Source organism: Chiloscyllium plagiosum, chromosome 31 (genome assembly GCF_004010195.1).
Source record: "Chiloscyllium plagiosum isolate BGI_BamShark_2017 chromosome 31, ASM401019v2, whole genome shotgun sequence".
Taxonomy (NCBI): domain Eukaryota; kingdom Metazoa; phylum Chordata; class Chondrichthyes; order Orectolobiformes; family Hemiscylliidae; genus Chiloscyllium; species Chiloscyllium plagiosum.
The window spans coordinates 26,769,478-26,793,099 of record NC_057740.1 but is presented as its reverse complement, the minus strand read 5'-3'; the positions used below and the strand labels follow the sequence as shown (position 1 = coordinate 26,793,099).

General features: G+C 40.5%; 2 protein-coding genes across 5 annotated transcripts in view; one reads left to right on the top strand and one right to left on the bottom strand.

Moving 5' to 3' along the window:
* Positions 1-10,920, bottom strand: part of LOC122565353 (phospholipid hydroperoxide glutathione peroxidase-like) — a 42,346-nt gene extending 31,426 nt beyond the window's left edge. The window contains exon 1 of one of the 4 annotated variants that reach the window (XM_043721233.1): positions 10,887-10,920. In XM_043721233.1, the coding sequence (XP_043577168.1) occupies positions 10,887-10,894 (8 nt within the window). In that variant the 5' untranslated portion in view covers positions 10,895-10,920. Of the gene's footprint in view, positions 1-48; positions 84-9,939; positions 9,957-10,571; positions 10,644-10,886 lie in introns of those variants that run through there. The other 3 variants (XM_043721237.1, XM_043721236.1, XM_043721232.1) reach the window with 3 other exon arrangements.
* Positions 10,627-22,675, top strand: LOC122565352 (DNA-directed RNA polymerases I, II, and III subunit RPABC1). The gene is made up of 8 exons (XM_043721231.1): positions 10,627-10,775; positions 16,567-16,741; positions 17,630-17,745; positions 18,688-18,768; positions 19,353-19,411; positions 20,143-20,221; positions 20,327-20,400; positions 22,537-22,675. Exons 1-7 carry the CDS (start codon positions 10,719-10,721, stop codon positions 20,390-20,392), a joined length of 633 nt encoding a protein of 210 aa, XP_043577166.1. The 5' UTR covers positions 10,627-10,718; the 3' UTR covers positions 20,393-20,400; positions 22,537-22,675.
* The last annotated feature ends 947 nt before the right edge of the window (positions 22,676-23,622 follow it).

Sequence of the window (23,622 nt, the reverse complement as noted above, 5' to 3'; positions counted from 1 at the left end):
GATGACACCTTTGTAATCATTAAAAATATGGAAATAGAGAATACACACCGGATCATCAACTCCACACTCACAGGAATCCGATTCACGAGAGAGGAAGGAAAGGACAACCAACTCCCATTCCTAGACATGAGGGTACAGAGAACACCAAATGGAGAATTCACCACTAAGGTACACAGGAAAGCAACACACACAGACCAAATCCTGAACTATGAAAGCAACCACCCCAATACACACAAACGAAGTTGCATCAAGACACTATTCAAAAGGGCCACAACACACTGCAGCACACCAGAACTGCAAAAAGAGGAAGAGGAACACCTATACAAGGTATTCGCAAAAAACGGATATCCTCAACAGAATTTCATCAACAGATGCCTAAGGGAAAGACAACGGAACGAGGACATGCCGCAACCCAAAGGATTAGCCACACTACCATACATCAAGGACATCTCTGTAATGACAGCCAGACTACTGCGACCACTAGGACTTATAACAGCACACAAACCAACAGCCACACTCAGACAACAACTCATCAAAATGAAGGACCCGATACCCAATATGATCAAAACTAATGTAGTGTACAAAATCCCATGCAAGGACTGCACAAAACACTATATAGGACAAACAGGAAGACAGCTAACGATCCGCATCCACAAACATCAACTAGCCACGAAATGACACGACCAGCTATCCCTAGTAGCCACACACGCAGACGACAAGCAACATGAATTTGACTGGGACAACACTACCATTATAGGGCAAGCCAAACAAAGAACAGCCAGGGAATTCCTAGAAGCATGGCACTCATCCACAAACTCCATCAACAAACACATAGACCTGGACCCAATATACCGGCCACTACAGCGGACAGCTGAAACTGACAACCGGAAGCGGCAGGGACAGGCTACTATAAATGCCGGAGGAAACACCACAGAAGCACTTCACAGGAGGCTCCCAAGCACTAAGGATGTCACCTAGACAGGGGATGAAACGTTTGCAACAAAAACTTTCAGCTCGGCGAACAGAACCACAACATTCTACAAATATATCAGGAGAAGAGGATAATCAAAGAAAGAGTAGGGCCCATTAGAAAATCTGTACGTGGAACTGGTAGAATGTTACACAAATAATTCACATCTTCACTTGGGAGAAGGAAGCCGCAAGTACAGAATTTGGGAAAGTGGGCTGTGAGGTTCTTGAGCAGATGATATAGGGAGTGAGAAAGTAATGAAGGTTTTGGCAGGTTTAAAAATCACAAACCTGGATGATTTGTATTCCAAGCTGGTGTGGGAGTTAAAGGAGGCAATCACCCTAACCTAAATATTTAATTTTTCTCTAGCCACAGGGAAGGTGCCAGAGGACTGGAGGACTGGAGGCATGAATAGGGTGAATGGACAAAGTCTTTTCCCTGCAGTGGGGGAGTCCAGAACTAGGGGGCATAGGTTTAGGGTGAGAGGGGAAAAATTTAAAAGGGACCTAAGGAGCAACTTTTTCACACAGAGGGTGGTACATGTAAGGAATAAACTGCCAGAGGAATGGCTGGAGGCTGGTACAATTACAACATTTAAAAGGCATCTGGATCGGTAGATGCAGAGGAAGGGTTTAGAAGGATATGGGCCAAGTGCTGGAAAATGGGACTAGATTGGGTTAGAATATTTGGTCAACATGGACGAGTTGGACCGAAGGGTCTGTTTCTGTGCTGTACATCATGCAGTTAACATGATTCCCCTTTTAAAGAAGCATGGTAAAGATGAGCCAGAGAATTACAGATTTAGGAGTCTCACATCAGCGTTAGGGAAGCTATTGGAAAAATTCCGAAGCAGAAAATTAATCTTCATCTAAAGAGGCAAGTTTGATCAGGGATAGTCAGCATAGCTTTGCCTAACAAATAAAGTCATAGAGATGTACAGCATAGAAACAGACCCTTCGGTCCAACTCGTCCATGTTGACCAGATATCCTAACCTAATCTAGTCACATTTTCCAGCACTTGGCCCATATTCCTCTAAATCCTTCCTATGAATATACCCATTCAGATTCCTTTTAAATGTTGTAATTGTACCAGCCTCCAGCCACTTCCTATGACAGCTTATTCCATACACAAAACACCCTCCATGTGAAAAAGTTGCCCCTTTTTAATGTTTTTAAATTTTTGCCCCTCACCCTAAACCTATGCCCTCTAGTTCTGGACTCCCCCACTGAATACTTTGTCTACTCACCCTATCCATGCCCCACTTGATTTTGTAGACCTCTACAAGGTCACCCCTCAGCCTCCAACACTCCAGGGAAAAAAAGCCCCAGTCTATTCAGCCTCTCCCTATAGTTCAAATCATCCAACCTTGGCAACATCCTTGTAAATCTTTTCTGAACCCTTTCAGGTTTCACAACATCCTTCCGATAGGAAGGAGACCAGATTTGCACACAACATTCCAACAGTGCCTAGCCAATGTCCTGTCAAGCCACATGACCTCCCAACTCCTATACTCACTGCTCTGAACAATAAAGGAAAGCATACCAAATGCTATCTTTATAGAGTCATAGAGATGGACAGCATGGAAACTGACCCTGCAGTACAACTCGTCCATGCCAACCAGATATCCCAAACCAATCTAGGCCCACCTGCCAGCACCTGGCCCATATCTTTCCAAACCCTTCCTATTCATATACCCATCCAGATGCCTTTTAAATTTTGCAATTGCACTAGCCTCCACCACTTCCTCTGGCAGCTCATTCCATACACTAACCACCCTCTGTGTGAAAAGGTTGCCCCTTAGCTCTTTTTTATATCTTTCCCCTCTCACCCTAAACCTATGCACTCTAGTTCTGGACTCCCTGACCCCAGGGAAAAGACCTTGTCTACTTATCCTATCCATGCCCTCAAGATTTTATAAACCTCTGGAAGGTCACCCTTCAGCCTCCAACGCTTCAGGGTAAACAGCCCTAACCTATTCAACCTCTCCCTATAGCTCAACTCCTCCAACCCTGGCAACATCCTTGAAAACCTTTTTCTGAATCCTTTCAAGTTTCACAACCTCCGTCAGATAGGAAGGGGACTAGAATTGCAAGCAATATTCCAACAGTGGCCTAACCGATGTCCGGTACAGCCGCAACATGACCTCCCAACTCCTGTACTCAATACTCTTACCAATAAAGAAAAGCATACCAAATGCCTTCTTCACTACACTGGATCAGTGGTGCTGGAAGAGCACAGCAATTCAGGCAGCATCCGAGGACAGGCAAAATCGACGTTTCGGGCAAAAGCCCTTCATCAGGAATTTACCTTCTTCACTACCCTACCTACCTGCAGCTCCACTTTCAAGGAGCTATGAATCTGCGCTCCAAGGTCTCTTTGTTCAGCAACACTGCCTAGGATCTTACCATTAAGTGTATAAGTCATCCTAAGTTTTGCTTTCCCAAAATGCAGCACCTCACATTTATCTAAATTAAACTCCATCTGCCACTTCTCAGCCCATTGGCCCATCTGATCAAGATCCCATTGTAATCTGAGATAACCTTCTTCACTGTCCACTACACCTCTAATTTTGGTGTCATCAGCAAACTTACTAACTGTATCTCTTATGCTCACATCCAAATCATTTATGTAAATGACAAAAAGTAGTGGACCCAGCACAGATACTTGTGGCACTCCTCTAGTTACAGGCCTCCAGTCTGAAAAACAACCCTCCACCACCACCCTCTATCTTCTACCTTTGAGCCAGTTCTGTATCCAAATGGCTAGTTCTCCCTGTATCCCATGAGATCTAACCTGACTAATCAGTCCCCCATGGGGAACCTTGTCGAACGCCTTACTGAAGTCCATATAGATCACATCTACTGCTCTGCCCTCATCAATCTTCTTTGTTACTTCTTCAAAAAACTCAATCAAGTTTGTGAGACATGATTTCCCACGCATAAGGCCATGTTGACTATCCCTAATCAATCCTTGCCTTTCCAAATACATGTACATCCTGTCCCTCATGATTCCCTCCAACAACTTGCCCACCACCGATGTCAGGCTCATTGATCTATAGTTCCCTGGCTTGTTCTTACTACCTTTCTTGAACAATGGCATCATGTTAGCCAACCTCCAGTCTTCCAACATTTCACCTGTGACTATCGATGATACAAATATTTCAGTAAGAGGCCCATCATTCACTTCCCTAGCTTCCCACAGAGTTCTAGCGTACACCTGATCAGGTCCTGACTATCCTATCTATCTGCAACTCTATTTTTAAGGAACTATGAACCTGCACTCCAAGGTCTCTTTGTTCAGCAACTTTCCCAGGACCTTACAACCAGTGCTTAAGTCCTGCTCTGATTTGCTTTTTCAAAATGCAGTACCTCACATTTATCTAAGTCTGGTGGAATTGTTGAAGGAGGTGACCAAGTGTGTTGATGAGGGTAGTTGATGTAGTTCATATGGATTTCAGCAAAGTCTTTGACAAGGTCCCACATGGGAGACTGATAAAGAAGGTAAAAGCATATTGGTTCAAAGGATAATTTGACAAATTGGGTCTAAATGTAAGGATCTGAAATCTGAATACAGGCTGCTGTCAGGAACAACCATTTAATACGTGCTCTTCTTAATGCCAGTAACATGACAAAATGGCTTCTAGGCTACAAATTGACAATTCTGCTTAAAAGCTGCATAAAATGGCTTTTAACCCTGAGAAAAGCTGCATACTTGAACTGACCATGGCTTGTCTCAGACAATGCTTCCTGTTGTTGGAGGGAATCCTGAGGGATGATGTACATGTATTTGGAAAGGCAAGGACTGATTAGGGGTAGTCAACATGGCTTTGTACGTGGGAAATCATGTCTCACAAACTTGATTGAGTTTTTTGAAGAAGTATCAAAGAGGATTAATGAGGGCAGAGCAGTACATGGACTTCAGTAAGGTGTTCGACAAGGTTGCCCATGGGAGACTGATTAGCAAGGTTAGATCTCGTGGAATACAGGAAAAACTAGCCATTTGGATACAGAACTGGCTCAAAGGTGGAAGACAGAGGGTGGTGGTGGAGGGTTGTTTTTCAGACTGGAGGCCTGTGACCAATGGAGTGCCACAAGGATCAGTGCTGGGTCCTCTACTTTTTGTCATTTACATAAATGATTTGGATGCGAGCATAGGAGGTACAGTTAGCACATTTGCAGATGACACCAAAATTGGAGGTGTAGTGGACAGCGAAGAGGGTTACCTCAGATTACAACAGGATCTGGACCAGATGGGCCAATGGGTAGAGAAGTGGCAGATGGAGTTTAATTCAGATAAATGTGAGGTGCTGCATTTTGGGAAAGCAAATCTTAGCAGGACTTATACACTTAATGGTAAGGTCCTAGGGAGTGTTGCTGAACAAAGAGACCCTGGAATGCAGGTTCATAGCTCCTTGAAAGTGGAGTCACAGGTAGTGAAGAAGGTGTTTGGTATGCAAACAAATCCCTAAAGATGGCAGGTTAATAGATCAGTTAAGGAAGCATAAAGGACACTTGCCTTTATCGTTGAGGCTTAGATTGTAAGAGCATAGATGTTATGTTGTGTTGTACAATACTTTATTGTGTGCCATTCTGATCATAGGAAGGATGGGATTGCAAAGGATGGGGTGCAGAGGAAATTTTCCAGGATAGTTCATTTTAGCTATCAAGGGAGGCTGGATAAGCTTGGGTTCTTTTATTTGGAGTAGAGAGGTTGAGGGAACCTAATAAATTTTTCCAAGATTCTGAGTGGCATAGACAAGGTGAACAAAAATCAGTTGTTCCCCTGAGTTGAAGTGTTAATAATGAGGGGGAAACATGTGAAGGTAAAAGGCAGAAATTTGGAGAGCATATGAGGAAATGTTTTTTACCCTCAGGGTAACAGGGAGGGCTGATGAGGTGGGTAATCCTACAACCTGTAAAAAGTACTTGGAGTAGCATTTGAAATGCCACAATGTTCAAGGCTATGGGCCTAATACTGGAAAATGAGACACTATAGGTTTAGTGTAGCTTTGGTGATATAGATTTGATAGGCTAAAGGGCCTCTTTACTGTATGATTCTAAGAAATAAGCACATTAAATAAAAAAACCTGGCCAATAATTTTCCAATTTGTACCTTACAGAGAAGAAAAAAAACATTTTCATCTGTCATTTTGATGCAAATTAAGGCACAGCTGTTATATATGAGATAAGATTATGCCAATAAACTGTAAGACAGACAACTTCCTATAAAACCAAACAAGTATTGTTTAAGTAAGATATTTTTATAATGAAAACTATTTTTAAAAGATGAGGTTGATGCAATTTTACATCTCAGTCCAGGCTTCTGTTTAGTAATGTGTTAATTTGTAAGATGTGGAAATGGAGCTGATAATAAGAGAACAGACTCACATTTGAGGAGGATGGTTAAGCATGGATAGGTCAAAAGGTGGTTGTTTGATAAGAAACACAAGTTTCTACTACAATGCCTGTGGAGTCAGTGAATACTGCTACTCTGCTGTTATTGTATTGTCATGGTAGATACGTTCTCATCAAACTGTTCATTGATATTATTACACACCTCAAGAGCAGGTGGGAATTGAACATAAGCCTCCTCTCTCAGAGGTAGGGACACTATCATTGCACCACAAAAGCCCGTACTACTTTTATTGTATGCTCTGCTTAACTATCAGGTACCATCCTCACACTCCACTATAGCCTGTCTGCCCTCACTCTGTGACTTTTGTCATGCAACTGCCTGAATTGGAACTCCCCTTTTGCTACTTTCCACATTGCTTTCTAGAACAGCTTTTCAGTTGTGATCAAGTGGCTAAAATAATGATCATTTTCCTCTTTGCTCTTATAGTTTCTTCCCAATTTCAAAACCCCTAATTTATTCCATAGATCTTCTTTTATTGTCCAGATTTCTGAGGCACACAGGAAAGTCAATGGAATGGACCACATTATGAGATTTGTCCTCTGTTAACAAGAAAGTTCAAGCTTGTATTACATCCTTCATCTTCACAGAATTACTTCTATCTCTATCCTTTGTCTAACTTCTGCATCACACCTGCCATCTCCTGCTACCATCTGTCTAAAATAGACAAACCTATCATCTTGTTCCATTGTGACAATATTCACTTTAATCTTCACTCTAGTTTTTAAAAAATCTTTCTAACTGCTATAGTTTTAAGTTTTATTGGTGTTTAAAGTCAAATCCACATTTCCAAACTTCTAGATTTTGCTTAATCCATGGTAAGGGTCTCTTCTGATTCTGCCAGTAATATTGCATGGTCACCATACCGTAAGTTTGTTGTGCTATTGCCTCAAACTTTTATTCCTGAAACTGCACCTAATTCTTTTCATATTTGGTCTGTGTACAGATTGAATAACCTTTGTTCTACCTTGATTAAATGCATTGAGACACATCTTTTATCAGTGGACACAGGGTATGTTAATAAAAACCTTATGTCTCAACACTAATTGGTACCACTTTTGAAAAGTGGTCCTCCAATAGACTTTAAATCACTCAAAGACAAATTCAAGTGAACTAGTACCTGTGCTAGGTGGAAACTAAAGTATCTACAGAATGGCCGCATGTTAATGGTAATGTCACCATATGAATCATCCAGAAGCCTGTATTAATTCTCGAGGGATGTGGGTTCAACTCCCAGCATCGCAGCTAATAGAATTAAATTTGATTAATAAAGTCTTGAATGGAAAGCTAATTGCAGTAATGATAACCATTAAATTATTTTTCTAAAATCATGTCTGGTTCACTAATTTTCACTAGAGAAGGAAATCCACCGTCCTAATGCAACTCCAGATCCAAAATAATGTAGCTGGCTTTTGACTGTCTTCTGAAATAATCTGGCAAGCTATTTAGTTCAATGGTAATTAGGGATGGATGACAAATGTTGTTCTTGCCAGCAATGCGCACCTGGTGTTTGCTTGAGTTTATGACAGCAATGATGAGTATGGAAAAACATGCTCCTCTGAAGGATCATTATTCTAATTGTGCAGTTTTGGTTGTCTTATTTAAGAAAAGATGCTAATGTGGTGGAGGCAATTCAGAGAAGGTTTATTGGCTTGATATCTTATCTTGCATGGAAAGGTTGGACATACTGGGCTTGTTTCAAACAGTAAGGAATGCCTTGATTAAAGTGTATAACATCCAAAACATTCCTGACAAGGTGAACGCAGACAGGATATTGTGTCTTATGAATGAGGCCAGAACTAGGAGGCACTGTTATAAATTAGGAATCATCCTTTTAGGACAGTGATGAGGTAAATTCTTTTCTCTGAGAGATGTGTGACTTTGGAACTCTGCCTCAGAGGCTGTGGAGGCAGATCATTGCATATTTTTAAGGCAAATAAGATCCAGATTCTGGTTAAACAAGGGAATGAAATGTTATCAGGATAGATGGGAATGTGGAATTTGATCTGATCTTACTGAATGGTAGCTGGCTTGTGGGTACAGAAGACTTGCTTCTGCTCCTAATTCATATACTGTATGTACATGTATGTTCATAGACTTGTTGTGGTGTCAAGGACAAAACACAACATTTCTGATGAAAAATTGCTAAAAACTACTCATTTAAGATAAGCTTTGTGATCACACATTTAGGTGCAGGAAATATGAATGTCTCAGTTTGTATATCATCAACACCTTTTATTCTTCCATCCTGTGAAGATCCTAAATGAATTTAGTAAAAAGTTGCATCTGCATCATCATACTGATTGATTCAGTGTATTCTAATATTTGGAAACTTTCTCTGCAAGAAGGATGATAATGAGTGGCTAATCTGTATATTTTTTGGCCTCCATGGCAGTATTTCAAAGAGATGATTAAATGCACTAAAATTGTCACATGTTTATAAATACAATGGTAGTAATTGCATTTTCACATCTCTACTTGCTGTATTTCTCCCCTATTGCTTGTTTTTTTCCATTATCAAGTCATTATTAGTGTATGTCACAACACTCATATGTTAAATATTCTATCAACGTAGGCTAAATACTACTCACTTAAGCAAACGTTTGCAGCTTTACCTTTTCTAGTCATAAATTGACTTCTTAATATACAGTATTCTAAGCTTCACATACGACCGTCTCCATTTTTCTGTTTACATCTTGCCACTGTTTAACCTTCAGCTCAGTTCAGATGTCACAGTAAGTGCAACCATTATATGCTTTGTTTTTAGCAGATTTAGAAATGCCTCTCATATCTGATGTCTTCTCTGATTTGTTGATTGAGTTACTCCTTTGTTTCACCGAGGACAGCCTGGCATGTAATCCATGTTCACTTGTACAGCTCTTTCAGTGAACCTGCCTTTCTGTTTTCTATGAGCACCTACAATGTGTTGCCAAAATCAAAACTGGATTGGCCGAATTTGGGCTATTTTTATCAGATAAGTGCTTATTTAATTTGCTCATTATGGAGGGTGCATTCCCAGTAGCTGCAAACTTTTACATTGGGCATAAGAGCAGAAATTGCAAGGTACCATTGCTAGACATGTATATTCAGTGAAGTTGGTACATAACTTTGTCAAATGGGTTCTTGTGACATGATCGTAGAATCCCTACCCCTGTGCGAAGAAGCCTGGGTTCAAGTCCTACCTGCTTCAGAGGTGTGTCAATAATTAGAAAATCTGTACAATGTTGTCACCCTTGTTAGAAGCCATGTGAGTTACAACTTACAATTTCTGCCCACTGTTTTTTCTGCAGTTATGAACTCCTGAGGAATATATAAACATTTTATGCATCATGTGGCCTAGTAATATTATTACTTGCTAGCATTCTAGACACTGAATGCAAGTTCATCAGTCTTCATGTTAAGATTTAGATCCAATAATTTTTACATTATAATTGTATCTTAAGTTGAGTATATGATAGTGTAAAAAAAGTGCAAACAAAAAGTACTGTCCAAGATCATTAAGTGAACAGCCATGAATCAAAAAAAGTGTACACATTGGATTGAAAAGCAAACCCACATGGTGGAGTTTTACCAGATCCTTCATGCCAGAGTTTGCAGAAGACCTGGGGCAGGACTTCTTCACATGGGAGCCCCTGTAGACAGCAGAAAGCTTCAGATGAGCAGCCACTTGGGAGAAAGAGCAAGGGTATTTCAACATTGACAGACTCCAAAGAGCTCCCTTCAATTTTATAAATTAATTGATAATACTAGCAACCCCTGGAGGAGGCTGCTTGGGGTACCCATGATTGTACAGACTGGTGGAGTTAGTTCAATTGTTGAATTTAGGGCTTCCGTGTGTTTCTTAATGATAACAAAACAGGAGGCCACTGGACGTTAGATCATCGAGTCATTGAGGTCTATAGCACAACTCCTTGACATATTGAGTGATCAAAAACAACCACCTTACTATTCTAAACAAATTTTCCAACACTTGGCCAGTAGCCTTGGTATCCTAAGTGCACAACTCAATACTTCATAAATGTTATGAGGGTTTCTACCTATTCAAACAAAACTAGACTAAATATCATCAGCAAGGAGAAATGTCATGCAAAAAACACTACAATAAGGAACTAGAAGATAACTATACAGAGAGAAATCTATCTATTCGCTCTAACGTTACAGTTTTCTACCATTCTGTGAAGGTCTGACCTGCGCGGAAGGACTCCTGTGGAGCATGCGCATTGACACCGCACGCTCGGCGTTGTTGCTACTGCACCTGCGCAGGCGGCCAACGTGCGCGCTCGGGGTTTCCGTTGTGAAGTAGCGTCTCGAGCGGAGCGGCCTCGAGCGGGGGGGATGGACGATGAAGAGGAGACTTATCGCTTGTGGAAGATCCGCAAAACCATCATGCAGGTGGGCCGTCAGCAAACCTACCATCTATTCGCTCCCTTTTACCCTCTCGCCCCGCGATCTACTTGGCCTCGCACCCTTCCCCTCCCCCAGCCCCCTTGGTCACTTTCTCACCTCCACATTCCTGATGAAGGGCTCCTGCCCGAAACGTCCATTCTCCTGCTCCTCGGATGCTGCCTGACCTGCTGTGCTTTTCCACCGTGACTCTGGTCTCCAGCATCTGCATCCTCGCTTTCGCCCACATTCTCAGTGCCCCGCGCATCGCCTTGGCTTCCCACACACACACACTCGTCTCCTTGGCCATTTTCTCACACCTCCCCCACCCCCCTCCATCCCCTTGGCCACTTTCTCACCCCACCCCCTTGGCCCATCTGTATCCCGTCCTGTCCCCCTCCCTTGGCCTCTGTGTCTGTCCCTCCGCCTCTCTCTATCCCTGTAGGTGTGGACAGACTGCAGTAACAAGAAGCCTTTGCAAAAGTGAATTTTATTAGAATTAGGGAGAAAACTTTGGCTGCAGTCATGCTTGGCATGTTGGAAGATGGTTGTGGTTCAAGTCCCACCTGCCTTTGGAGGTGTGTAACTTTTCAGAACAGGTCCGATTAGCAAACTAATGAACTGCTGTGGTGATATCCTGAAGCTGCAATGACTGACGACTAACTATCATGACCATCTTTGTACATGCCAGGCATGATTCCAGCCAAAGTTTTCTCCCTGATTCTAATAAAATCTAGTTTGCTAATTGACCTGAACAGAGAGTTTATACAACTCTGGACCAGGTGGGATTTGAACTTGCCTCTCTTAGCTCAGAGACAGGGAGGGCACGACCATTGTGCCACAAGATTCCTCTTGTTAGTTCATCATGAGAGGTATATTTAATTTACTTGTTGGGCTGTGTTATGACCCACCTCTGGAGCTGGTTGAACTGAGGCTTTCTAGCTCAGAAGTAGAGACACAATCATTGAACCACAAGAACCAGCAATTCATCAAAGGAGTTTCCTATGTTCAGCTAATCTTCTGCTTCCATTCCTCAATGAACCTGAGTGCTGTTACAATTTGAAACAGGCAGCGGGTCTGTCCATGTTCTTTCTTTCTGTAAGGAACAGTGCCCTGTATAATGAATATAGCTTGAATTGAATTGGCCTTATTGTCATGTACTTTAAATGAGTAGTGAAAAGTTTACAGTTGCTGCATTACAACACCATCTTAAATACAAAGGTACCTAAGTACAAATACTTAATTTCAAATATTTAGGAAACAAAAAAGCAAATTAGAAAACTAAAGAAATAAATAGTCTGTTTTAGGTCATAGTGAACTTTTTACAACTTTATTTTTCAAATTTATTTCTATTTAATCTTTCTGACCCGGTGCATACCGGCACCTGGCTTTAAGCGAGACCTCTGTTGCCTTGCTGCTGCCTGCGCTGGAGTCACCCCACTTTAAGCATCATCTCTTCGCCGCTAGACACATTTCATTAACGCCACTGAACCCATACTGTTCCTGCAACCAAGAGTCCTGGCCTTGAGGCCAAGCCAGGCAGCTGCCAAACCACAAGTCCCACTTCAGCGGCAGATGTCAGCTTGCCAGTGCCACTATCCAGTACATGTTGATGTGCCACGCTGAACCTGAATGACAATCTTAAATTAATTGCCAGTCTAATTGCTCCCTCATTTAGGATTGTCCATCAAATTTGACAGTTGCAGATTTGATCAAATATTAGACATTATTGTGAGTTTTGCATGCTTGGACTGTTTAAATAATCATAGCTTGCTTGTTGCAAATAGCAGAGGGGAAATGCTATTTGGGGTGTATATTGGAAGCTACACTAATACACAGGGCCCTGTTGTTTGTAGACAGAAGATGTACATGCAATGTTCCTATTTCAATTGAGCAAAATAGGGGTTACAGCATTGGGCTAGGTAACAGCAAAATCAGTCAACTGCCTGCTTCAAAATTTGTCAAGTTTGGCATTAACTGTGTGGCAATGCCTCTACCAGTCAGAATACTTGCCAACTATTTGGCATTCCTTTTCCTTCTGCACTATAATATTAGTTTGTCCTTTCAAACTGTATGCTTGTGAAATGCTCTGATACGCTTTGAGAAGATTTATAGCTCAGGTTGAGGTTTTGGATGTAGGTTTGCTCGCTGAGCTAGAAGGTTCATTTCCAGACATTTCGTCACCCTACTAGGTAACATCTTCAGTGGGCCTCAGGCAAAGCAATGCTGATAATTCCTGCTTTATATGTTTGGGTTTCTTTGGGTTGGTGATGTAATTTCCTGTGGTGACATCACTTCTGGTTTCTTTTCTCAGGGGTGGTAGATGGGGTCTAATTCGATGTGTTTATTTATAGAGTTCTGGTTGGAATGCCATGCTTCTAGGAATTTTCATGCATGTCTTTGTTTGGCTTGTCCTAGGGTGGATGTGTTGTCCCAGTCGAAGTGGTGTCCTTCCTCATCCGTACGTAAGGATACTAATGAGAGAGGGTCATGTCTTTTTGTGGTTAGCTGGTGTTCATGTCTCCTGGTGGCTGGTATTCTACCTGTTTGTCCAATGTAGTGTTTGTTACAGTCCTTGCATGGTATTTTGTAAATGACATTAGTTTTGCTTGTTGCCTGTATAGGGTCTTTCAAGTTCATTAGCTGCTGTTTTAATGTGTTGGTGGGTTTGTGGGCTACCATGATGCCAAAGGGTCTGAGTAGTCTGGCAGTCATTTCCGGGATGCCTTTGCTGTTGGGAGAGTGGCTCGGGTTTATGGACGTGCTTTGTCTGCTTGTTTTGGGTTTGTTGCTGAGAAATCGGCAGACTGTCTTCATTGAGTACCCAGGTAAACAGCCCTGTTTACATCAATCAACATTAACCTGGCCAAGGAAACATTGACTACACTATTAGAAGACCCAAAGACACATACACCAAACATCACTAACTTCATCAACAAGGAAAGTATCATCAAGCTAGTGGACCTATGCCATAGCACACACTTCACCTTCAACAAAACCTACAGACAAACCAACAGAACACCCATGGGAACTCCGATATCAGGGTTCTTAGCAGAGACAGTAATGCAGAGACTTGAACAAACAGCTCTGCCAACCATCCAACCCAAAATTTATGTCCACTACGTGGATGACACCTTTGTCATCACTACACGAAACAAATTAGAGGAAATCTTCAAGACCATCAATAATGCCCTTACTGGCGTAAAATTCACTAAAGAGGAGGAAACAACAACAAACTGCCATACCTAGATGTCACAGTAGAGCAAACAGCCAATGGGGAACTTCAAACCAGCGTCTACAAGAAAACAACACATACAGACCAAATATTGAACTACAGAAGCAATCATCCCAACATCCACAAATGAAGCTGTAACAGAACATTATTTCAACGAGCCAACACACACTGCAGCACAGAGGAACTACGCATAGCAGAGGAAAATCACCTATAAAGTGTATTCAAAAAGAATGGGTACCCAATGAACACAGTCTGCCGTTTTTTTATTTTCTCAGCAGCAAACCCAAGCAAGCAGACAAAACATGCCCAGAAACTTAGCCACTCTCCCCTACATCAAAGACATCTCTGAAATGACTGCCAGACTACTCAGACCCCTTGACATCATGGTAGCCCACAAACCCACCAACACACTAAAACAGCAGCTAATGAACTTGAAAGACCCTGTATAGACAACAAAGAAAACTAATGTCATTTACAAAATACCATGCAAGGACTGTAACAAACATTACATTGGACAAACCACCAGCCACCAGGAGACATGAACACCAACTAACCACAAAAAGACATGACCCTCTCTCACTAGTATCCTTACATCCAGATGAGGAAGGACATCATTTTGACCACAGGAGATGACATCACCACCCAAAGAAATCCAAACGTTAGATTACAGTAGATTACTTCGGCCCAACAAGTCCACACCGATCCTCCAAAGAGCAACCCACCCAGACCCATTCCCCTACATTTACCCTTTCACCTAACACTATGGGCAATTTAGCATAGCCAATTCACCTAACCTGCACACCTTTTGGACTGTGGAAGGAAACCGGAGCACCTGGAGGAAACCCACGCAGACACGGGGAGAATGTGCAGACTCCACACAGACAGTCACCCAAGGGGGGAATTGAACCCGGGTCTCTGGCGCTGTGAGGCAGCAGTGCTGACCACTGAGCCGTGCAGCCCCAAATCAAGGCTGACACTTAGTGATTAGATTCCCTACAGTGTGGAAACAGGCCCTTCGGCCCAACAAGTCGACACCGACCCTCCGAAGAGTAACCCACTGTTTTAAAAAATTCTCAAGGTCAGGTTCGTAGGAGAGTAGTCTGACACAGAACAAACGACCAAGAGGCGAGTCTGCTAGAATATGGGCATTTTATTCCCCGCAGCGTCGCCACAACGGGTCTGGCTTATACTCACTCTACATGTTACCGGAACTGGGAGCCGTCAGTTCTCGTAGAGCGGTTGCCAACAACCCACGCTCGGCGGTTAAACGTAACCCCGGAGCAGACTCACCGAACTGGAGACTTTTCCAGCTGATATACTCTTTTCCAGATATAAACATTCATGTGAACAGCAGAGCAAGGCTAAAAAACACATTCCATTCTGGTTACATACAGATAAGAAGATTCACACGGGGAGGTGTGTAATAAGATTCACACGGGACTAAGCAACACCTCCATTCCGGTTAGATTCACACATGTATTGGGACATAATTTTTAACCGTTTCACCACATTCCACTGCTTGGAATTTTACACCACACCCACCCAGACCCACTCCCTCTGACTAATGCATCTAACACTATGGGCAAATTAGCTTGGCCAATTCACCTGACCTGCACATCTTTGGATTGTGGGAGGAAATCAGAGTACCCGGAGGAAACTCACGCAGACACAGGGAGAACGTGCAAACTCCATACAGTCGCCCGAGGCTGGAATCGAACCTGGGTCCCTGGTGATGTGAGGCAGCAGTGCTAACCACTGTGCTACCATACCGCACTACAAAATGGTTAATTCAACCTTGATTAGATTCCCTACAGTGTGGAAACAGGCCCTTTGGCCCAACCAGTCCACACTGACCCTCCGAAGACTAGCCTATCCAGACCCCTTTCCCTCTGACTAATGCACCAACACTATGGGCAATTTAGCATGGCCAATTCTCCTGACCTGCACATCTTTGGACTGTGGGAGGAAATCCACGCAGACATGGGGAGAACGTGCAAACTCCACACAGACAGTCACCCGAGGCTGTACTTGAACCTGGGACCCTGGTGCTGTGAGGCAGCAGTGCTAACACTGAGCCACCGTGAAAGCAGGAATTATCAGCAGTGCTTCGCCTGAGGCCCACTGAAGATGTTACCTAGTAGGGTGACGAAACAACTGGAAATTAACCTTCTAGCTCAGCAAGCAAACCTTCATCCAAAATGTCCTGATGAGCCCAAAATCAAAAGCCTTATCACAATTTTGTTTTGAGTGCTTTCTTGCTGCGTGTTTAATGTTAGTGTTAAACAGGTGAATAAATTGCCTGCTAATGGGCTACAAACTATTACCTTGAGAAACTTTAAATTTCCAGTATCTTGACAATCCTTGCTTCAATCTGCATTTTAGTATCAGCAAAATCACCCTTTGGCTGCAACGGGATTCTGAATTTGCCCTTTGGGTTTGAATCATGTTCCACATATTTTACATTTTTTCCTTGATCAGTATAGTTAGAATAATTAGAACAATTTTTAAAAAACTGACAACTGGAGATAAGTATTTAAAGGAATTTTTATCCTATGGAATTCACAGCTTTGCCATGATCGTGGATATTTGGTGACACAAGATGAATTGGATCAGACACTGGAAGAATTTAGGGGTCAATTTGGAGATAAGCCAAGTGAAGGGCGGCCACGACGTTCAGACCTTACTGTGCTTGTTGCTCACAATGATGATCCCACTGATCAGATGTTCGTTTTCTTTCCAGGTATTTAAGCTAAAGTATTTGTTGTTTTTCCTTTTTCCTCTGCATTTTAGGGTTGAATCACTTGTAATCCATCTTTCCACCATCACTCAGCATGTTTACCAGTAGCTGGTAATCAGGAGGAACATATGATTACCCCATGGATGTGTAAGGTCATAAAGGTCTTGTGACACAAAGGCAGTGTTTCTATCTCTGGGCCTAAAGGCTTGGGTTCAAGTTCCACCCACTCAGAAATATGACACACTGCCTGTGAACAAGATGATAAGAAAATGTGTACAAGTTAATGTAGATATCTAGTCTTAAGCAACCGGATCCAAATGTGAGAAGGCATGTCTGCATTATGGTACTTTAGCATTCTTCACATAGCAATTGTTAACTATAATACCACACATTTTCCTGGAATCACATACATGGCGTTTGAGATCTGTTCTTCTGATATGAACAACACTTCCAACTCCTATCCCACTGCATATACTGCCTTAAATTAAACATGACTAGCAAGCCTATTGACTTGTTTAATTGGCAGGGCAGTGTGTGTTTTCAATTGTTCAGTCAAGAATCAGTGTATCTTCAATAGTGACAACTCTATTCCTGTTAACATTCCTCACATGTCTTGAAAAGATAAAGTGGCCCAACCCCACTTGAGATGAGTGACATTTACAAAATGAATGGGAATGTGATATCAGACTTGAAATGTTAACTCTGTTTCTCTGCTCCAGATGCTGCCAGGTCTGCTGAGTGGGTCTCCAGCATTTTTTGTTTTATATTCGCTAGGTAGCATTTATTAGTCTACTCAATGAAAATAGCGCATTGTTGCTTTTTCAACTGATTTTTCCCTATGAACAATGTAGACTTGTTTGAAACTGATATAAAAAAATGTTCCTTTATTAGAGGAGCCAAAAGTTGGGATCAAAACCATTAAAATGTATTGTCAACGCATGCAGGAAGAAAATATTACCAGAGCCATCATTGTGGTACAACAAGGGATGACCCCATCAGCAAAGCAGGTATAAAGTGAAAATTTAACTATTACAAAAATTTGCTGAAGTATTTTTTTCTTCTGCTTGCTTGCTGTTAATTTTCAGTTACCAAGTGTACAAACAAATAAGATAGTGGAAAAATAAACTAAATTATGCAGAGTATTAAAATAGAAATTCTTGCTAATGTGAAGTTAGGTAGTATCAGCGATCCTCACAAAGTAATCAGGTCAATTTCATGTCTGCCTTGTCCTTTTCCCTTCAAGACAGTACTATAATAGATGAAATTCATATCCTAAATATTGTGGTTGTTTGGAGTATACTAATGATTGCTGTGAACCAGCATGTGACTTAGATTGAGGTGTACCATCCTATATGATGCTTAGTGAGAAACTGTTTTTGCTGATTGTGGAATCTAGGACTAGGGAACTTAGGTCTAGACATTCATAGTGAAGTTGCAAAATGCTTTCACATGTAAAAGCTAGCAGTTTGTACATTTCCCATAAATAGCATTTGAGGCTAGATCAGTTGTTAATTTTAGAACTGAGAGTGATAGATTTTAATAAATAGACTTATTTTAAAAATGTGAGGCAAATGGGATTATACAGATTGGGGCATTATTGTTATGCAATGACTGAAAATGTTTGAGTGGTTACATGGCCTACTCTTATTTTTATAGACCATCCTTCCCTTTTACTGGAAAAGGAGAAATGAAAAACTTTGGTATCTTCAAATTTACTATGTTTATTGTTGCACAGTATTAGTTTTGGATGCCTTTACATTGTGCAAAATTTTGGAAACATTTGAAAAGCAAGAGAAGTGTTTGCTCACAGGGGAGGAGTATTCTGTCAGCTTCTGAGCCTGGTGACTATAAGAGAGAAATGAGGTACATGATTGAGGAAAACATCAATGTTTTTGACAGTAAAATGAACATAATCCCAAATTATTTTTATTTCATTTCTTTTTGTTCAGTCTCTTGTTGACATGGCTCCTAAGTATATCCTTGAGCAATTCCTTCAACAGGAACTCCTAATTAACATTACAGAACACGAGGTGAGTTTTTAAAACACTTTCTTGAAATATATATTGGTTTGAAGCAACAAAATATACAAATGATCCTCCATGTTTAATCTAACCTTTATTTAACCATTTAATCAAATCTATTCTAATTCACTTTTTAAAAACTTTTCTACACAATGTATATGATTGGACATAGTGTAACCTTTGTCATTAACTTGGCTTTGTTATTTAATCAGGAATATTTTTGGATTTCAAAAAAGTTATCTAGCAGAATTCTGTTTTTGAATAAACTGGAAATACTCAGCAGGTTTTGTATTTTGTTTTAATATCCTACACAGGTATTATACACATCATATGCATAAACCTTGATGTAAACTTTTATAAATGATGATTTGCATTAAAATAGTTCTCTTGGTCAGATTTTTACCTGCACTGATTTCTTTTCTTTAAAGAATATCAGGTGCTCTCCCATAGTAGTATGATGAAAGTAACTCATAATTAAGTATGCACTGGGGAAATATTTGAATTTTTTTTACAATCAGAATATAGAAACTGTCAGGCTATCTAAAGTAGATCCTGTTTTCTGTAAACAAATTGAATGTAATTATGTCCTTTAGCTTGTTCCAGAGCACATAGTCATGACCAAGGAGGAAGTTACAGAGCTACTGGCACGATAGTATCCTTTGTGTGTTATATTGAAAATATTTAACATTTCAAATGATGCAGCTCTGCTCTTTGATTTATCAGAGTTGTGCTTTTCCAAACATTACATTGACAATGTGACCAAAGTTAATTTTTGAGGTTTGTACTTCAGTAATACACTAACTGAATTTTGGAATTTCTCATGGCTGTTTTCAAGTCCCAATTTTACATTAAGTTTTACTGTGTAGAATTGTTCTTTGTGCTGCCCTTTAACGTCTCTGCAGTATTTATGTTTTGTATTCTTCTTCTTGCAAATCTGCAGTTATCCTTTGCTCTCTTTCCAGAACTTAGAACGTACAAGTTCCTGTTCATGGAGAGAACTTCACCTTTCTTCACCTTGCTATGAAGAAAAACACCAATCTTCTGAATTTACAATTTGGCATTATAGATGTAAGATCTCCTTAAAAGATTTGTTGATGGGTTCCTTTCTGCTACCTTTACTAAATGTCTTTATTCTTATCAAGTGATGTCACCCTTGAGCACAAACATTAGCGAGATTTTATGACCACATCAGGAAAAGCATGTTTTCTCACTTGATTTCCACACCGTCTGCCAGCAGTAATCATTAGATCATTACTGACACGTGTGTTTAACGTGACCAAGAAAAAAGTTGTAAATAATGAACATTGGTCAGTTAACAGAAAATAAGGAACGATCTCAACATTTTGCTGGGTTACAATTATTTGCTTTAAATATGTTTACCAGTAAGTTAAAGGAGAGCCAATTGCCAAGAATACAAGCAGGTGATCCAGTGGCACGATACTTTGGATTGAAAAGAGGACAGGTTCGTTGCTGTATATTGTACAAATCTTGAATCAGCAAGTGCATCATTGCAACTGGTATAAGACATTCAAGTGGCACTCCAGACTTTTTGCTATTTCTTTTATAGGTGGTTAAGATTATAAGACCTAGTGAGACTGCAGGAAGATACATTACCTACAGACTTGTGCAGTGAAACACACTGTAAGTATGTTTTAAAACCTTTGACAAATATATACCCATCAACTTCTTCATGCCTGTCTCTCACTTGCAACCAGTATTTATAATCATAGGAAAATCAGAGTTAAACCAAATACATAACTGTATTCTCTCAATCACCTAAGTTGCCTGCTACATGTCTTTTAACATTGCTTCTACCTCAGATAATCATTAAAACCCACATTCATATCTTTTTATCACTTCCCAGATTTGCGTATTAAAGTACACTCCTGGCCATCATTCATCTTTTTAAAACTTAAGAACATGAGGAGAGGAGGAGGCAGTTTGGCCCATTGAGCCTACTCTGCCATTTAATATCATAATGGATTTTTTAAAAATCTTGGCCTCAACTCCCCTTTTTCCTGTCTGTGTTTCATAACCCTTCAACCAATTAATTTAAAATCTATCCATCATCTTTAAACTTACTTGGTGGCCTGTACACTGGGTAATGAATTCTACAGATTCTTAAACCTTTACAGAAGTCCTCGTCCTCAAATCTGCTTCCCTCTTATTGTAAAACTATGACCCCTCTTTCTAGATTGGACATTGCCATTGTGGGGCCATTCAATGCCTACTTTGTCAGTCCCCTTTTTAATACCATTTTAATATACCTTTAATTAGATTTCCTCTCATTCAGACAATGCTGGAAACGCTCAGCATGTCAAGCAATACCTATGGAGGGAAAGCAGAGTTAATGTTTTGGGTCCAGTGACCAGTTCCAGGAATTTAATTTTATTCAAAACAGTTCATAGACTAACTATATAAGGCATAAGGCCTTTATCAGGACAAGACCATATTGTCTCTGGAGCAATGATGCTCTTCTAACTCAGCACCACTTCCCTAACTTTATTCTGAGAGGTCAAAATCTTTCTATCTCTGACTTCATTAGAGTTTATTTAATGGTGGAGGGCTATCAACTCTCTGGTGTAGCTCCAAGGTTTGATACCCTGTGTGTGAAGAAATCTCAATTCCATCTGAAATAACAAAATATTTAATCTTTAACAGTAACAGGAAAACTATAGTACTCAAACTTTTAGCTTCCATTTAGCATAGAACAAAGACTACGTTGTCCCTGTGCTAAATGGAAGTTACTGTATATGACCCTAACTTTAGAATTTGTTTTTCTTGCTGCATTCTATTATATTCACCTGAACATCAATTTTTCAGCATAATCTATTGGTGAAGTAGGGTAAAAAGCTCATCTACCATCTTGAATAACTGACTTCTCTTGGAATGCAATTTTAGGTATGTGATGAACAAGTCCAGAGTGCTGAATGAATTCATCTTTCACTCCTAAGATTGGCTATGACAGTTCAAATTTTCAAAAAGTGTTAATTTTAATTAGCTTTACACATGGTAAAGGGCAATGAGAAGCCAAGCCAACCAGTTCTCTTAAGTTGATCAAAAATTAAGGTATTTATTGTATACTCACTTGGTTAAAAGTATCAGCTTGATTAAAAGATTAAAATGCCTTGAATCCCATGACATAATATACCTACTAGTATGCAAGCAAACAGACCAGGCTCGAGTGATAGGACGGCAAAATTTAAAGTTTGTTTTGAAATTTTGGTTAATGTTTGCCAAACTTGATCTTCTGGAGGAGTTTTCTCAAATTGAAGTTTGTCTTTTTCCATGAGTCGGCACAATAGTACTTGAAGTTCTGTTTATTTTCACTGTGAGGCTTTTGATGGATGTGGAGTCAGAAAAGACATGAAAGAGGAATTCAGTTGTTCCATTGTGAAAGCTTTATTGATACTGCTTTTTTTTAAACAAACGCAAACTTACAATATTAGTTCTTCCCAATTAGGGTTTTGAATATGCCAGCTGGCAGTGGTACAGAAATGAGGAAATCCATATTAACTAAAGATTTTTAAATCTGGCCGACTGTCATGGCTATCAAGTGCCATTTGAAATAGAGGATTCTTCTTTGGGCTTCTTTTTGTCCTGGGTAGTTTCTATAGACCAACTGTTCGTTATCCTTGTTCAAACGAAGGCAAGTGTGAAATCCTGCATAATCCATATATTAAACTTCATGACACATGGCAAACTTAAAACTAGTCCGATTTAACAGATGTCAAATGTAAAGGAAAGGCGAGACTAATCTTTTTCTCTCCTCTCTAGGTATGAAACTGGCATCAACCACAAGGCAAACATTGAAAACTTCAAGTTGTTGCTGCTTTTTACTGACTCTTGATTTGAGCAATGGATGGTCTTTCAGTTCATGGTTAATTTTTATCAATAAACATTTTCATAAAAGCAAGATATTTAAGTGTTAAATATTAAATCAATTAAATTCTGTTGAGAAGTAGGAGCATTTTACTGTATGGGATTTTATACAGTAAACAATTGAATAGTTGACGTCCACTGAGAGTTAGTGACTGGGTTGTCAATGTCAAATGCTCTTTAACAGAATAAATGGACCAGTTAAGCAAGATTTCTTTCCATAAAGTTGGAGAATTGAATGCTTTTGTTGCAGAAAATAATTGAGGCAAAGACAACTGTTTAAAGTGGAAGTTAAGTAACAGTCTTGGTGTGTTGCTTTTAACATAAACATGACTCAAGAAATTTCGGGAGCACAGTCTCAAACTGAAGTTAGGACATGGATGACTGAAGGTGCATGTGATAAAGGTAGGTAAAGATTAGAGAGTTCATAAAATTCCAAAATTGGATTTTTTTTCAATGATTATGGGGTTTGAAGAGTTTGAATGAAATGCTTATTTCTGCAAAAATGTAGGGCAAGGGCAATAGGCATAATTTTCGATTGCTGTCAAAGAACTGGCACAGGCACCGTCGTTATGTAAGGAATTCTACGGAGCTTCATGTTAGTTCAGTGATGTGTAGGATGTATCAACCAGTATCCCTTCAAGAATGTTAAACTCGCTATAACTTTCAAATTTAAATTTTCAGCTTGAATACATACCTTGGAGTCAGGGCCACTCAGAAGGACCCTGGTTGCCTGTCACCTCCAAGACTGGTGTGGATAAAGCGTATAGAACATAGAACAGTACAGCACAGAACAGGCCCTTCAGCCCACGATATTGTGCCGACCATTGATCCTCGTGTATGCACTCTCAAACCTCTGTGACTATATGCATGTCCAGCAGTCTCTTAAATGTCCTCAGTGACCTTGCTTCCACAACTGCTGCTGGCAACGCACTCCATGCTCTCTCAACTCTCTGTGTAAAGAACCTGCCTCTGACATCCCCT

Coding starts and splice junctions, on each gene's coding strand:
- LOC122565352 (XM_043721231.1), top strand. CDS start 10,719: ATGGACGATGAAGAGGAGACTTATCGCTTGTGGAAGATCCGCAAAACC. Junction 10,776..16,566: donor TCCGCAAAACCATCATGCAG/GTGGGCCGTCAG, acceptor TGGAATTCACAG/CTTTGCCATGATCGTGGATA. Junction 16,742..17,629: donor GATGTTCGTTTTCTTTCCAG/GTATTTAAGCTA, acceptor TTCCTTTATTAG/AGGAGCCAAAAGTTGGGATC.